The following is a 16,711-nucleotide window of genomic DNA, read 5'->3' on the forward strand; positions in this document are numbered from 1 at the left end:
TTCACTGATCCTATTTATGGGAGCCTTTCTGCTTTTCTGTGGATTAAAAGACTTGACATGATGACTCTGAAAACAATTGTTAGCTGAGTCAGCACACAGCACACACCACAAACTCCCTCTTTCTGTTAAAGGCTAATCCAGACCCGCATTTGTTTCTCAGCCCACAGGCACTGCAGCAGCTGTGATCAGCACAGGCACTGTCACCAGGGCATGACAGATAATCAGACATGGGTCACAGAGTTCATTCTCCTGGGATTTCCGCTCAGCGCAAGCATGCAGATGCTCCTCTTTGGGCTCTTCTCCCTGTTCTATGTCCTCACCCTGCTGGGGAACGGGGTCATCTTGGGGCTCATCTCACTGGCCTCCAGACTGCACACCCCCATGTACTTCTTCCTCTCACACCTGGCCATCGTTGATATTTCGTATGCATCAAACAATGTCCCGAAGATGCTGGTGAACCTTCTGAACAAGAAAAATACTATCTCCTTTGTCCCATGCATAATGCAGACCTTTTTATACATGGCTTTTGCACACACTGAGTGTCTCATCTTGGTGGTGATGTCCCATGATCGGTACGTGGCCATCTGCCACCCCCTACGTTACTCTGTCATCATGAGCTGGAGAGTGTGCACTGTTCAAGCTGTCACTTCCTGGACGTGTGGCTCCCTCCTGGCCCTGGTCCATGTGGGTCTCGTCCTGAGGCTGCCCTTCTGTGGGCCTCATGAAATCAACCACTTCTTCTGTGAAATCCTGTCTGTCCTCAAGCTGGCCTGTGCTGACACTACGCTCAACCAAGTTGTCATCTTTGCTGCTTCTGTGTTTGTCTTAGTCGGGCCCCTCTGCCTGGTGCTGGGCTCCTATGCGCGCATCCTGGCCGCTGTCCTGAGGATCCAGTCTGCTGAGGGCCGCAGGAAGGCCTTCTCCACCTGCTCCTCCCACCTCTGCGTGGTCGGGCTCTTCTTTGGCACTGCCATCGTCATGTACATGGCCCCCAAGTCCCGCCACCCTGAGGAGCAGCAGAAGATCCTTTCCCTGTTTTACAGTCTTTTCAACCCCATGCTGAACCCGCTCATCTACAGCCTTAGGAACAAAGAAGTCAAGGGTGCCTTTAGGAGAGTGCTGTGGAAGCAGAGGCTAATGTGAGGGATGCTAGGGAGAGTCCTAAAGGTGGAAGGTTTGTTCTCTGTGAGATTTGGGAGAATGGTACTGTACCTGCCTTAAAATCTCATGTCTTAAATCTCTGGCATTAAGAATTTATATTGATCAGATGCTATTCCTGACTCCTAAACATGGAGTTCTCTGCAGACCACAAACATGAGCAGAAGGTCATGGAGAATACAGGCCATGAGAGAAGAATTGTGAGGTGGTGAATGCATGGCAGAGAGCCATCAATTCTCAGGGCCAGTTCCCAACACCAAGGTCTAGTTTCTCTTCTTTTGAGGTTTTGTTGCCTCAAATCTCTTCTTAAATTCCATGATGGTTTCCTTCTCCCTTGTAAATATAAGCATATGCTAGTAATGTCATAATAAATGCTGCTACCTCTAACAAGACAGGATAAACACTGACCTTGGTTAAGCAGGATCCTATTGGGAAATGCAGTAAGAACTACAGAAAGAGCCAACTACTGGGTCTGGAACTTAAAATCTAAGGAGGGTGCCATGTGTTCTGAAAAATCACCTGAATCTGAGCCTAATAAATTTATTTGTGTGAAAACAAAAGCTAAATTTTGAGAATTTTTTGATATGGGAGACAAAAAATATGAAGATCTTTGTTTTATTTCATTTAAGTTTGCACCATTTAATTAGAAAGAGTTTGTGTTTAGAATAACATACTCTCATATTTATATGAGAGTTACCTTTATAGGGAGAGTTACCTTTTTCAGAGTTCAGGTTACAAAACTGGGAGTAGGTGACAACTGACCCTTATGAAGAAATATTATAGGGTTTAGATAATATTATAAAAGGAAGAGGCTAATAGCTTGACAAGAGTCAAGAGAGGCTAATAGCTTGACATAATGTTGTAGGCCCACACTTCTTGATAAAGCCTTGCAGGAACCTCAACACAACTCCAAAGAGCACCTGCTCCAAGTGTTATAAGTCACATATTCTGGACCCAACTGATCAGAATGATAGGGGAAGATTTGTTTCCTTTTAACACAAGTTCAGGAACTAAGTGGCCAACACAGTATGGCAATGGTGATTTGTTCAACACAGAAAGAATGCTATCTTTTGAATTTTCTTCTCTTCTCTTTTCTTGTGGCATCACATGTCATTCAAGTGTGTGATATATGATGGTATGATTATCTTTTTGTAGATCTGTGTTTTCACCCCAATTCTTTCTTATGTCATTTCCATTGTATGTCTTTCTTCTCCTATGAAATTAAAGAATCAAAGAGGAAACTTTTCCCTTCCACCTTTTCTCCTAAAGCACTGTTTTCCACTTGGTTCCCAGAAAGCTCACTTATCGACTCTTCTTCTTATTGACTGTTCTGTTCATTAATTAATTTGGACAAATCATTTTGTCTCTGGCCATTACCCTAGTCTTCTCACCCCAGCAGTATCTGGAAATTGCCAGCCCCCAGAAATCCACATTTACTCCAGTTCCCTCCCCACCCAAAAAGAATAATGTGAATAAAGAGATAAATATTAGCTCTAAATGTAACTTTTAAAGCACTATGTAATTATTGTGTATCCTCTTTCAAAGGTAGGAAAAAGCAGGTAATATTTTCATTAAAATGACTTTTTAAGTAAAACTAGAAAAATTATGTTCTCTGAAATGTGTGTGTGAGCACTCAGTCATGTCCTAGTCTTTGCAGCCCCATGGACTGTAGCCCACCAGGCTCCTCTGTCCACGGGATTCTCTAGGCAAGAATACCAGCGTGGATTGCCATGCCCTCCTCCAGGAGATCATCCCAACCCAGATATTGAACCCACATCTCTTAAGTCTCCTGCATTGGCAGGTGGGTTCTTTACCACTGGTGCCACCTGGGAAGCCCTCAAATATGTATCCCTTATATTAAAAGAAGAGGAAGAGGAAAATATGGGGTAATTTGCCTCATATAAAACATAAACCATTGGTTTGAACTCAGAATTTTTCTACAAGGACTCATTAGAAAAATCAAGGGATTGTATTCACTCTTGTGTCAGTTCAAAAATACTTGAGAAAGAATTGACCAAAAAGACCAATCTTGTATGAAGGTAACTGGGGTAGATGAATTATAAAGAAATATCCTGTAACAGGTCTGAGGAGTGGCTCTGACTAAAAAACAAACAAAAAAAATGCAACAAAACTATATTTTGTTAATAAATTGCATAAAACACTTAAATAGATGAGAAATTACTATGAATTGTTTCAATATTTATATTATGAGATTTTAATAAACAAATTATATTTTGTTGTGATCCATTATATATATTTCATTTTCACACTTGCCATAGTTTTGAAAAGGCTGAGGGCAAGAGGAAAAAAGGATACATTTACTTGATGCTTAGGATTCTTCTGGATGTTTCCCAATGTTGTCCTACTCACCTTTCACCCTTAATACTATAAAGTAGATTTTAAAAATTTATTGGAGAATATTTGCTTTACAGTGTTGTCTTAGTTTCTGCTGTGCAGAAAAGTGAATCATATATACGTGTGTGTATATATATATATATATATATATACCCTCTTTTTTGGATTTCCTTCCCATTTAGGTCACCACAGAGGGCTGAGTACAGTTCCCTGTGCTGCACAGTAGGTTCTAATTAGTTACCTATTTTACACACAGTATCATTAGTGTGTATATGTCAAACTCAGTCTCCGAGTTCATCCCCCCTCTCATCCCCCTCTCAGTGTCCATGTATTTGTTCTCTAGAAAAATGGCACAGTGAACCTATTTGCAAAGTAGAAATAGAGACACAGACGTGTAAAGAAGTTATTATCTTCTAAAGTTTGGAGTGATTTAGTAACTTTCTCTACATCTCACAACCAGTAATAGGACAGAGTTGGGAGTTTAATATCATTGTACTGATTTCAAACCCACACTGCTTATTAGTTATCTTCCTGAAACATCACCAGTTTTACCTGAACCTCTCTTAGGCTTGGCATCTGCATGACAGCAGTATGGCAAAGAAATATATTATAAAAAGAGTAGAGTGGAAATCTAAATGGTCACACAGTAGGATTATATGCTGGTAAAACTCATGATTTTAAATCTACATTGTTTTGGAGAAAGTCTCATTCAAATGAGATTGGAGAACAGTGCATAGGAGCCTGGATCTAAAATGGTTTTCATTGTTGTTGTTCAGTTGCCAAGCTGTGTCCAACACTTCATGACCCCATAGACTGTAGTACGCCAGGCTTCCCTGTCCCTCACCATCTCTCAGAGTTTGCCCAAGTTCATGTCCATTGAGTTGATAATGCCATCCAAACATCTCATCCTCTGTGGTCTCCTTCTTCTCCCGCCTTCAATCTTTCCCAGCATCAGAGTCTTTTCAGATGAGTTAGCTCTTCGCATCAGGTGACCAAAGTATTGGAGCTTCAGCTACAGCATCAGTCCTTCCAATGTTAAGGACAGAGGAAGGGTATTCAGAGTTGATTTCCTTAAAGATTTACTGGTTTGATCACCTTGCTGTCCAAGGGACTCTCAAGAGTCTTCTCCAGCACCGCAATTCCAAAACATTAATTCTTCGGTTCTCTGCCTTCTTTATGGCCCAGCTGTCCCATCCGTACATGACTATTGGAAAGACCATAGCTTTGAGTATACGGATCGTTGTTGGCAAAGTGATGTCTTTGCTTTTTAACTGCTGGAAGAAGATCAAACTGTAAGAAGAATTCTACATAGACTGTACACTCTATATGTAGCGGCATTTGCAGAAGGATTCATGAGATAGCATCTAGGATAGGAAATACATACAAAAATCATCTCTCTGTAGTCCGAAGTTTTTACATTCACTTCCCTACCCACAACTAAGACTTCTCACCAACTGTATATCTAGAATAGCTCTACTAGGGAGTTTCAAGTTCTACATGTGGAAATATAAATTCAATGTTGTTGTAACTTGCACATTGGTTGAAATTTCAGCACTTTTAGAGGTTTGCTCATTGTATAGCTTTCTCTGTCCTTAAGATTGCCTGCCAAAAATTGTAGTGAGATTAGAAGAAAAATAAATAGATGAGCAAATAAACAAATGAACAGATACATTAAAAAAATACTATCAGTGTTTAGGCTGGAAAAAAGAAATAGAAAAGCTATTTTCAAATGTCCCACAGAATATCCTTTAAGAGGTAAAAGTGGTAGTTTATTGCTTCCCTGGTAGCTCAGCTAGTAAAGAATCCACCTGCAATTCAGGAAACCCCAGTTTGATCCCTAATTGGGAAAATCCCCCGGAGGAGGGCATGGAAATCCATTCTAGTATTCTTGCCTTGAGAATCCCCATGGACAGAGGTGCCTGGTGGGCTATAGTCCATGGGGTCACAAAGAGTTGGACACAGCTGAGCAACTAAGCACAGAGGGAAAAACTAGAATCAAAGTTGGTATATAAGGAGATGGAATAAAAATCCATGTGAGAAAATGTTTTCTAGCATTGCAAGTTACCCAGCAATTATATCTTATTAACTGGAGCGCAGTCTTCCTATAAATATACAAGCAGAGGCTGAATGAATATACCTGGATTGAATGGATGTTTGGAATATATTCTCTCCAGTGCCTCTTCAGTCTTAAAAAATTTTGTTATTTCACAATAAGCTTTTTAATTTTATTTTTCACTGTGGGAAAGCTCAAATTGATTTTAAACAACCACTAGAGATTTTTAAATGGTACCAGAATTTTTCTATGTCCAAGTTCAAACTACCTCATTCTTTCAATTATTGAGTCAATTCATCAAAAGAAAATATTGAAGTGGGAAAGAATGGTTGTGTAAGCTCCATACTGGTGGTTCTCTTACTTTAATTTTTACACTGCCACCATACTTTATTTCTGAACGTAGGTGGCTTCACATTTTAAAATACTAACTCAAACTCCAATCATAGTAGCTCAAAAACTTTTACTTCAAACACAGAGCAGCAACAGATAAAGTATGAAAAGAGAAAATTAAAAAGACAAAATCAGCTTGCAGGGCAAGATAGACATCTGTGTGGACCAGAAAGAAAGCATAAATGACCTGTAAGTGATGCTGACACCATGGGTTTGCTGGCTGAGTCTGAAAGCTGTCAGGAGAGGCAATATCTTTTCTCTTAGAAACAAAAGATACTGAAGCACTCCGTGTGATAATGAGGAACTTGGGTCAGGCTCCTTCCTTGAAAATAAGGTACAAGGAGGGCAGGAGGAACTCCCTTTGTTTGTTAATGAAGCTCAAAAATCTTTTCTTCCAAAAACAGCTTCACAATACAGCCTTAGGAGAATTGCAGGATAACAATGTCAGAACTTCCAGGCATAACACTGCAGCCTGACATGGAATCCAGCCGTCCACTCTGTCTATGCTGGATCTCTGATATACTGACTATCACCTAGGGAAATAATCCTAAACTGTTAATATAGGTTCTAAGTATGTATATGATGGCTCATAAATTAAGCTAAGACAGTCTGTAATCTTCTATATGAGAGAGAGAGAGAGGAAGGAAGGGAGGAAGGAAAGGAAAGAGGGAAGAAGAGAGGAAGGAAAAAATAAAGGAAGGGAGGAAGAAAGAAAGGAAGGGAGGAAGAAAGAAAGGAAGAAACTGGTCTGAAGAATAAGCTTTGAATCTATTTTCATGACTTGAGGAAATCAGTGCCGAGAAAAACAGTTAAAAACATCAACTGTAACACAAACTCACTTTTGATGATATTTATTTTGTGACATAAGGAATGAGCAGTTTGACAAACCCCTTATATTTGTATGTTTCAAATGCATAAACTGACTTTTTAAAGCCGTGACAACTGTTTTAAATGACCAGGGAATTAAAAAAGATTAGAAAATAACAAGTAGATTTCAAAAAGAACCATTTAAAAATCTTAGAAATAAAACTGTCATCCCTGAAATAGAACAACAACAACAAAAAATCAACAAACAGGATGAATTCTAGACTGAGCACATTAGAAGAAAGAGTTTGTGAAATAGAGGATGTGAAGTGGAAGTATTAGATACTCAGTAACGTCCGACTCTTTGCAACCCTGTGGACTGTAGCCCACCAGGCTCCTCTGTGCACAGGATTCTCCAGGCAAAAATACTGGAGCAGGTAACCTCAGTACTTCTTCTCCAGGAGATCTTCACAACCCAGGGACTGAACCTGGGTCTCCTGCGTTGCAGGCAGATTCCTTACCATCTGAGCCACCAGGGAAGCCCCCAATAGAGGATACTAGGGAACGATTCACTAAAAATGTAACATATTAGTTTTTAAGAAAATTGAATATAAATCACATACCAGCTAGACTGAAATGCAATATTCATTTATCTTATAGGAATTCCAGAAGCAAGGACAAAATGGGGCAGAACGCTAGTTGAATATATAACTCGAGATTTTTTTTTTTCTGATTGATGAATGTGTGAATTCTCAAATCAAGAGAGTACTCTGAGTATCAAACAATGGTGAAGAAAAATAAATCCATGTCTAGACATATTATGCACAATTAAAGCTCAGAACATTAAGGAGAAGGAGAAAACTTACAAAAGTTTCAGAGGAAATAATAGCTACAAACAATAACAATTAAAGTAATAGCAGACTTCTCCTCAGCAAAACAGATGGCAGAAGAGATTTTTCAAAATGATGAGGGAAATGTCGAATTGTGTGTCAAATGAAACTTGAACAATTGAATACTGATTTTGATGTCCTTTATTTAAGGGAAAACAACCCATGGGTTGGAGGAATGCAGTGTCTCATAAGTAGTGGAGTGCTGTTCCCAAAGGATTTTGGACAAGAGCAAATTTTATAAAGTGTTAGAAGAGGTCATATAGGAATAGGACTTTTTTTTTTAAACTTTATTTTACTTTACAATACTGTATTGGTTTTGCCATACATCAACGTGAATCCGCCACGGGTGTACATGAGTTCCCAATCCTGAACCCCTCTTCCACCTCCCTCCTCATACCATCTCTCTGGGTCATCCCAGTGCACCAGCCCCAAGCATCCTGTATCCTCCATTGAACCTAGACTGGCGATTCGTTTCTTACATGATATTATACATGTTTCATTACCATTCTCCTAAATCATCCCACCCTCTCCCTCTCCCACAGAGTCCAAAAGTCTGTTCTATACAGCTGTGTTTCTTGATTGGCCAGGAGGCTGGGGATTTCTTTATAAAGCTGGCAGGTCCTATTTCCTAGGATAAGGTAAGCCAGCTAAAGCTGACTTGTAGGACTGTGATGAATGTATGTTAGGTCTCCTTGACAGGTGCTTCCCATAAATACAGGCTGAATTAGGCTTATTTTGTGGTGTGTATCAGGCCACTGGGGTAGCCTACATTCTGTGAATCTTGATACACAAATTAGTCATGTATGGATGTGAGAGTTGGACTGTGAAGAAGGCTGAGCACCGAAGAATTGATGCTTTTGAACTGTGGTGTTGGAGAAGACTCTTGAGAGTCCCTTGGACTGCAAAGAGATCCAACCAGTCCATTCTGAAGGAGATCAGCCCTGGGATTTCTTTGGAAGGAATGATGCTAAAGCTGAAACTCCAGTACTTTGGCCACCTGATGCAAAGAGTTGACTCACTGGAAAAGACTCTGATGCTGGGAGGGATTGGGGGCAGGAGGAGAAGGGGACGACCGAGGATGAGATGGCTGGATGGCATCACACACTCGATGGACGTGAGTCTGAGTGAACTCCGGGAGATGGTGATGACAGGGAGCCCTGGCGTGCTGCGATTCATGGGGTTGCAAAGAGTCGAACACGACTGAGCAACTGAACTGAATGGAACTGATGGTAGTGAGGGGGCTTCCATGGTGGTTCAGGCAGTGAAGAATACACCTGCAATGCAGGAGACCTGGGTTTGATCTCTGGGTCAGGAAGATCCCCTGGAGAAGGGAATGGAAACCCAGTCCAGAATTCTTGCTTGGGAAATCCCAAGAGCCTGGTGGGCTACGGTCCATGGGGTTGCAAAAAGTCAGACATGACTGAGCAACTAACACTTCACTTTCATAGTAGTGAGGAGGTCCAATGGGATGAACCTTATCAAGAAGGCAGAATAAGTACAGTTTTGAGGAATTCTATTTTTCTTCTGAAGGCATTAATTCATGATGGAGGCTTTTGCCTTTCATTAGAGGATTGATTTTGTTGACCATGAGAGCGATGATCATGACAGCATTCAGCTCTTGCCTTGAATGGATAACCACCAAGTTAATGTTATCAAAACCCTTCAAGGAAAATGAGCCCAAATAAAGTGAAATTTATAATCTTAAAATGAAATATGTTGCCCTCATTAACCTGTTAGATATGCGACAAAATCTGTCAGTGTTGCCCATGAACCTACAGAAAATAAAGTTAGTGGAAACCAGGTGTTGAAATGAAGATTTCTGAAGAATATAAAAGAAGGCAAAAACTGAGGGAAAGAAAAAGGGAAGAGAATAAAAAACACGAAAGGAATTCTTGCCCTTGGCTGAACTTTGAATCACCTAGAAACTCTGGAAAATCTGTGGGCACCCACAGACTAAATATATCAGTTTCTGGTGATGGGTCTTAAGTGTCAGTAATTTTTAAGGCTCCCCAGGTACAAGATTTTAGAACCCTGACTCTAATGAATATATATCACATTAAAATCAATATAAACATTGCAAAAATCAAATGTATTAAAAAACCCTTTAGATTTTCAAAGAATCAACATCACTAGGACTCATTATTTTACCATAATACATTTAAAATTAACAAAGAGATAATACAAATATTTGGAAACCATAAAATACTTCTGCATAATTTATGTTTTATTGACAATGTTAATGATAACATTTCTGGATAACAAGCAAGATGTATAACTAAAATGGTATTAAAAAGTGCAAATTAATTTTAAAAACCACACTTAATAATCAGCTCAGGAATATACAATGACCAAGAATTAAAATAAAGAGAGAGTATAATTTATTTAAGACCAGACAGAAGAGGTGTCAAGAATACATGGAAGAACTGTACAAAAAAGATCTTCACGACCCAGATAATCATGATGATGTGATCACTCATCTAGAGCCAGACATCTTGGAATGTGAAGTCAAGTGGGCCTTAGAAAGCATCACTACGAACAAAGCTAGTGGAGGTGATGGAATTCCAGTTGAGCTGTTTCAAATCCTGAAAGATGATGCTGTGAAAGTGCTGCACTCAATATGCCAGCAAATTTGGAAAACTCAGCAGTGGCCACAGGGCTGGAAAAGGTCAGTTTTCATTCCAATTCCAAAGAAAGGCAATGCCAAAGAATGCTCAAACTACCGCACAATTGCACTCATCTCACATGCTAGTAAAGTAATGCTCAAAATTCTCCAAGCCAGACTTCAGCAATATGTGAACCGTGAACTCCCTGATATTCAAGCTGGTTTTAGAAAAGGCAGAGGAACCACAGATCAAATTGCCAACATCTGCTGGATCATGGATAAAGCAAGAGAGTTCCAGAAACACATCTATTTCTGCTTTATTGACTATGCCAAAGCCTTTGACTGTGTGGATCACAAGAAACTGGAAAATTCTTCAAGAGATGGGAATACCAGACCACCTGACCTGCCTCTTGAGAAATCTGTATGCAGGTCAGGAAGCAACAGTTAGAACTGGACATGGAACAACAGACTGGTTCCAAATAGGAAAAGGAGTACGTCAAGGCTGTATATTGTCACCATGCTTATTTAACTTCTATGCAGAGTACATCATGAGAAATGCTGGACTGGAAGAAACATAAGCTGGAATCAAGATTGCCGGGATAAATATCAATCACCTCAGATATGCAGATGACACCACCCTTATGGCAGAAAGTGAAGAGGACCTAAAAAGCCTCTTGATGCAAGTGAAAGAGGAGAGTGAAAAAGCTGGCTTAAAACTCAACATTCAGAAAACGAAGATCATGGCATCCGGTCCCATCACTTCATGGGAAATAGATGGGGAAACAGTGGAAACAGTGTCAGACTTTATTTTTTTGGGCTCCAAAATCACTGCAGGTGGTGATTGCAGCCATGAAATTAAAAGACGCTTACTCCTTGGAAGAAAAGTTATGACCAACCTAGATAGTATATTCAAAAGCAGAGACATTACTTTGCCGACTAAGGTCTGTCTAGTCAAGGCTATGGTTTTTCCAGTAGTCATGTATGGATGTGAGAGTTGGACTGTGAAGAAGGCTGAGCGCTGAAGAACTGATGCTTTTGAACTGTGCTGTTGGAGAAGACTCTTGAGAGTCCCTTGGACTGCAAGGAGATCCAACCAGTCCATTCTGAAGGAGATCAGCCCTGGGATTTCTTTGGAAGGAATGATGCTAAAGCTGAAACTCCAGTACTTTGGCCACCTCATGCAAAGAGTTGACTCATTGGAAAAGACTCTGATGCTGGGAGGGATTGGGGGCAGGAGGAGAAGGGGACAACAGAGGATGAGATGGCTGGATGGCATCATGGACTCAATGGATGTGAGTCTGAGTGAACTCCGGGACTTGGTGATGGACAGGGAGGCCTGGCGTGCTGCGATTCATGGGGTCGCAAAGAGTCAGACATGACTGAGTGACTAAACTGAACTGAACTTACTTATAAAGTAAGGAATTATAAAGATCATTAGAATAAAAACCTAGTTCTTTTTACAAATGCCACTAAAATAGATAAGACTGATGACAAAAGAGGGAAAAGTTCTATGTATACAATATTAGTAATAAAATGTAATATGACCCTAAATAAAAAAATTTAAAATGATAATATAAGGAGCAATTTCTTTCCAGTATGTGAGGGTATAATTTAGACACTTGCCACCAATATGCCTTTAACCAAATGGATCTGATGAGGAAAATCCTATTTCAGACCTATTGCAGGTCATCACTCTCAGAGTAAAAGATAATTGCCCTATTAGTTTCTTAATTTGTTGCTGTGTACACTAAAACAACTCTTATTTAGGAAACTATATTCTACCTACTTTATTATTTGAATATAAGAATGGTATTTTTGTTGTTCAGTTGCTAAGTCGTGTCTGACTCTTTGCCACCCCATGGACTGTAGCTTGCCAGTCTCTTCTGTCCTTGTGATTTTCTAGGCATGAATACTGGAGTGGGTTGCTATTTCCTACTCCAGAGCATCTTTCCTACCCAGGGATCGAACCCAGGTCTCCATTGCAGGTGGATATTTTTTTACCACTGTGCCACCTGGGTAGCCCATAGTGATGTGAAGTCAGTTAATTTCCATTTCAAGAAGAAGAGAAAATAGTTACAGACCTAGGGGGAACCTTGGTCTTTCTTCCCACAACCCCCTGGGGTCAGAATCTCTGGAAGCTAAAGAACAGGATTTAACAAGTCCCTCTGGGATACTTTATCCTCTTTCCTGACTCCTCGACATATTGTCTATAGCTTCTGTAGATCCTGCTACCTGGTCTCACTGTATGAATTGCATTCCTTGTGGTGATGATGGAAAAAAATATATGGGATACCTGTTCAGGTGAGGTGTAATATAAAACTCAAACAGTACTAGAGGCGATGCAAATAATATATGGGTCTCATGTGCCCTAAATACTACTTAATGTACTTGGTGGGTTAAAGAAGGGGGAAATGTCAGAGTTCTTGAAACCAGAAACAAGTATAGCTCTCGAGAGCCCCCTTTCCCTCGAAGAAACAGGCAGTGGTGTGCAGTGGACCTCTATCCCTCCCCTACATCAAACTCTCAGAAGTGTATTTAAAGGTAGTTGAGCTGGGAGAGAATCATCTCTTTTGAGAGCTATCTTGTTGCTTCTATGGAGACAATTTCTTTTCTCAGATAATCCTTGGATGAAAAGAATTTCAACACTGATTTACAGATACTATTTATTATACTTTATGGGTATACTGTCACTTTACCCAATTCACGCTCATCTTGTCTTCTCATATTTAGCTGTGAATTTGAAGTAAGTTTGTTATATCATCTAGCCTTTTTTCATTATGCAATTTCAGATAGATTGTAATGAAAAATCACAGTGTTAAATGTAGTTGTTATTATCTGCTAATAACAAATTTCTTCTATTTATGGATAGCTAGTAGGAAATTTTAAGTCATCATCTCTTTTAGAAACAACTAATATAGGTTATTACTTTGATGCATTTAGTATTGAATTTCTTATTTAAACTATAAGATAAACAGCTATTTGAGAGACTTCCTTACAAACCTTTCTACTACCTCATGAAGTTAAGTAGTGTCTTCATGAAATAATGGGCCAAATTGACTACAAAATGAGTTTGTTACAGAGGCGTGTCCTGAAGATTTTATTTTTAACATGAACTTTCTTTTGTTGAGTCATTAGATATGAGAAATTTAATCTCTGTGAGTTCTTTTAACAGTCTTATCATTCCAAGCAGGTTGTATACATCAGCAGACAGGGACTATCTTGTATATACTTAGCTGAAACATGTAGCAAGACAGAATGTGTTCAGTAAATATCTGTAGATTTTATGTTTTGTGTTTTAGCTACTTGCAGATAGGAGGAAGATGAGGTGCCCACTCGGTAATTCTTCTGCTTTAGTTTCTTGTGTGCTTTAGTATGTGGCATTTTACAAATAGCATTGCTAACTTAAGTGCTGCAAGGAAGTTGAAGTGAAAATGGTTAACACTTTTCTACATTGAAGGCTGATGAATCCTATAGTTGGAAAAGACCTTAGCATAACACAAAGAATCCCACCTTGAACAGATGATTAATCAATCTTTGATTTAAAACATTCACTGACATAAAGTTCAGTCCTAATACATCAACCAGTTTTCAAGGAGGTGATTCTAATTATTATAAAGTTACTTCTTAATAAGACAAAATCATCATCTCCCAGCAATTTCTACTATGAATTTGATTCTCCCTTTGAAGTAGGGTGAAAGTTTATCAACTTCTGTTTAGGAAGCCTTTCAAATATTAACTTATCAGAAAATTTTAATGGGGACTTACAGAAAAGAACTGAATTAGGAATTTTTTTAGATTGATATTTTAGTGAAATTCAGATGGATTCTGGACTGATGAAGGCTATAGAGTCAGGCAAGAAAACAGACAGTGGTTTAAAAGTTACAATGGTTCAAACCTACTCTGTTGTGGAATGATTTTTAAAAATGTGATAAGCTACAACAAACTAAAGATTCATGATAAATAGTAACTTTTACAACAGAGTTGAGAAGATATAGAATATATAAAAGATTCTGTGACAACGACTCTACAGTTAGGGCTTTAGCTCTAATCTTGGATATAAATCCCAGGTTACAACCCATCATGAAATCATTCAGCCAGCATTTTTACTAATGAAATAGAGTGAAATAATATAGAAAAGAAAATACCAAGTACGCTGCACATAGTGGGGATTCAAAAAATATATATGTATATATATATATTCATGCATATATGTTCCCAGCAGATGTTTTACTGTATGATGGCTCAGAGGTTAAAGCGTCTGCCTGCAATGCAGGAGACCTGGGTTCGATCCCTGGATCGGGAAGATCCCCTGGAGAAGGAAATGGCAACCCACTCCAGTATTCTTTCCTGGAAAATCCCATGGATGGAAGAGCCTGGTGGGCTACAGTCCATGGGGTCGCAAAGAGTCGGACACGACTGAGCAGGTGACTTAACTTATGGTGAAACTATTGGGAAAACTCAAGCATAGATAAATATAGATATATGTATGTGTATATATATAAACATACACATATGTATAAACATATGAATGTGGTAGATATCTCTGTGTATATATGTGTATATGTGTAAACATACTTAAAGATATAGAGTACAAATATTCATATAGAATATAAGAGGGGCAACAGGGGTAATGTAATGGTCATGAGACAGCGTGATCAGAATACCCACTATGGGTACAAAAATCAAAAGACAAAGGTCTCTACTTTAAACCTAACTGAAGTTGTAACAAACTGCTTGCCATGCTCTTGAATTAATTGTGTTATGCTATCAGTAAAGATCACACGCCCACAAATAAGTCACTTATGAAAGGCACAAATTTGTGAGACAGCCTGATAGATGAATCACTGACATGCTCCTCATTCTTTTTCTTTCCTTCATATATAGATGTGAAGACAGTAGTGCAAATTTACACACATGTATATATGTACACAGCAGCACAGGAGTACACGTGGGCAAACCTCTGATATAATCAGCACAGGCTGAGAAAAACTCCATTGCTATGAAGGCAATTTAAGTATTAATATATTTTGAGCTGTGATAAAAGTTGGTTTGGGAATAAAGATTTATTGAATACTAGGCCTTCCGAATATTAGCATTTAGCATACCACAGTGAAAATGTTCCTTCTGTCTCATGTGGCATGCATAGTTTTCATTTATTAAATGACTAACAGGACAAAAATATCGTTGAAGATGTTTTATTAGGGAATAAACAGTGACTGACATAGATTCAGCATGTTAAAGCTCTTTTCTTGGACATTCCAATTTGGCAAGATTCATTGTCTCTTTCACAGGGAAATGGAGGGAAATCAGACCTCTATCACAGAATTCATCCTACTGGGATTTCCCCTTAACACAAGGATTCAGATGCTCCTCTTTGGGCTCTTCTTCCTGTTCTATGTCCTCACCCTGCTGGGGAACGGGGTCATCCTGGGGCTCATCTCACTGGACTGCAGACTGCACACCCCCATGTACTTCTTCCTCTCACACCTGGCCATCGTTGACATGGCCTACGCCTGCAGCACGGTGCCCCAGATGCTGGTCAACCTCCTGAGTCCAGCCAAGCCCATCTCCTTTGCTGGCTGCATCACACAGACCTTTCTCTTTCTGAGTTTCGCTCACACTGAGTGTCTGCTCCTGGTGGTGATGTCCTATGACCGGTATGTGGCCATCTGCCACCCCCTTCGGTATTCGGTCATCATGGGCTGGAGAGTCTGCATCACGCTGACAGTGACATCTTGGGTTTTCGGAGTCCTCTTAGCCCTAGTCCACCTGGTGTTACTCCTACCATTACCCTTCTGTGGGCCCCAGCAAATTAATCACTTTTTCTGTGAAATCATAGCTGTTCTCAAGCTGGCCTGTGCAGACACTCACATTAATGAGACCATGGTTTTGGCTGGGGCATTGTCTGTGCTGGTGGGACCTTTCTCCTTGGTTGTGGTGTCTTATATTCATATTCTATGTGCCATCCTAAAGATCCGGTCAGGAGAAGGGCGCCAGAAAGCCTTCTCCACCTGCTCATCCCACCTCTGTGTGTTTGGGCTCTTTTATGGCACAGCCATTATTATGTACGTTGGGCCCCGATATGGGGACTCTAAGGAAGGGAAAAAATACCTTTCGCTGTTTCATAGCCTTTTCAATCCCATGCTCAACCCTCTGATCTATAGTCTGAGGAATAAAGAGGTCAAAGCTGCTCTGAAGAGAATGCTTGATAAAGAGAGAAGTTGACAAAAAACTTAAAGAATAATGAAGTGACTAAGTTTAAAGGGACCTAAGAGGTCATCTCGTCCAACAACTACACAGATATCAAAACATGATCTACACAGACATCAATACACAGATATCAAAAAGGCCCCATATTGAGGCCCAACATACATGATAATGTCTGTGCCATAATTTCATCATCTGATGTGAAGAGCTGACTCATTTGAAAAGACCCTGATGCTGGGAAAGATTGAGGGC

The 16,711-nt window shown here is 39.7% G+C and overlaps 2 protein-coding genes across 2 annotated transcripts; both read left to right on the forward strand.

Moving 5' to 3' along the window:
* Window positions 1-210: 210 nt before the first annotated feature.
* LOC120877719 (olfactory receptor 2A5) lies at window positions 211-1,143 on the forward strand. Its single transcript, XM_040260076.1, has one exon. It carries the CDS (start codon window positions 211-213, stop codon window positions 1,141-1,143), a length of 933 nt encoding a protein of 310 aa, XP_040116010.1.
* Window positions 1,144-15,547: 14,404 nt separating this feature from the next.
* LOC120877720 (olfactory receptor 2A25-like) lies at window positions 15,548-16,477 on the forward strand. The gene has a single exon (XM_040260077.1). The coding sequence runs from the start codon at window positions 15,548-15,550 to the stop codon at window positions 16,475-16,477; it is 930 nt and encodes a 309-aa protein (XP_040116011.1).
* Window positions 16,478-16,711: the final 234 nt, after the last annotated feature.

This window comes from Oryx dammah, unplaced genomic scaffold (assembly GCF_014754425.2).
Source record: "Oryx dammah isolate SB20612 unplaced genomic scaffold, SCBI_Odam_1.1 HiC_scaffold_18, whole genome shotgun sequence".
Classification (NCBI taxonomy): domain Eukaryota; kingdom Metazoa; phylum Chordata; class Mammalia; order Artiodactyla; family Bovidae; genus Oryx; species Oryx dammah.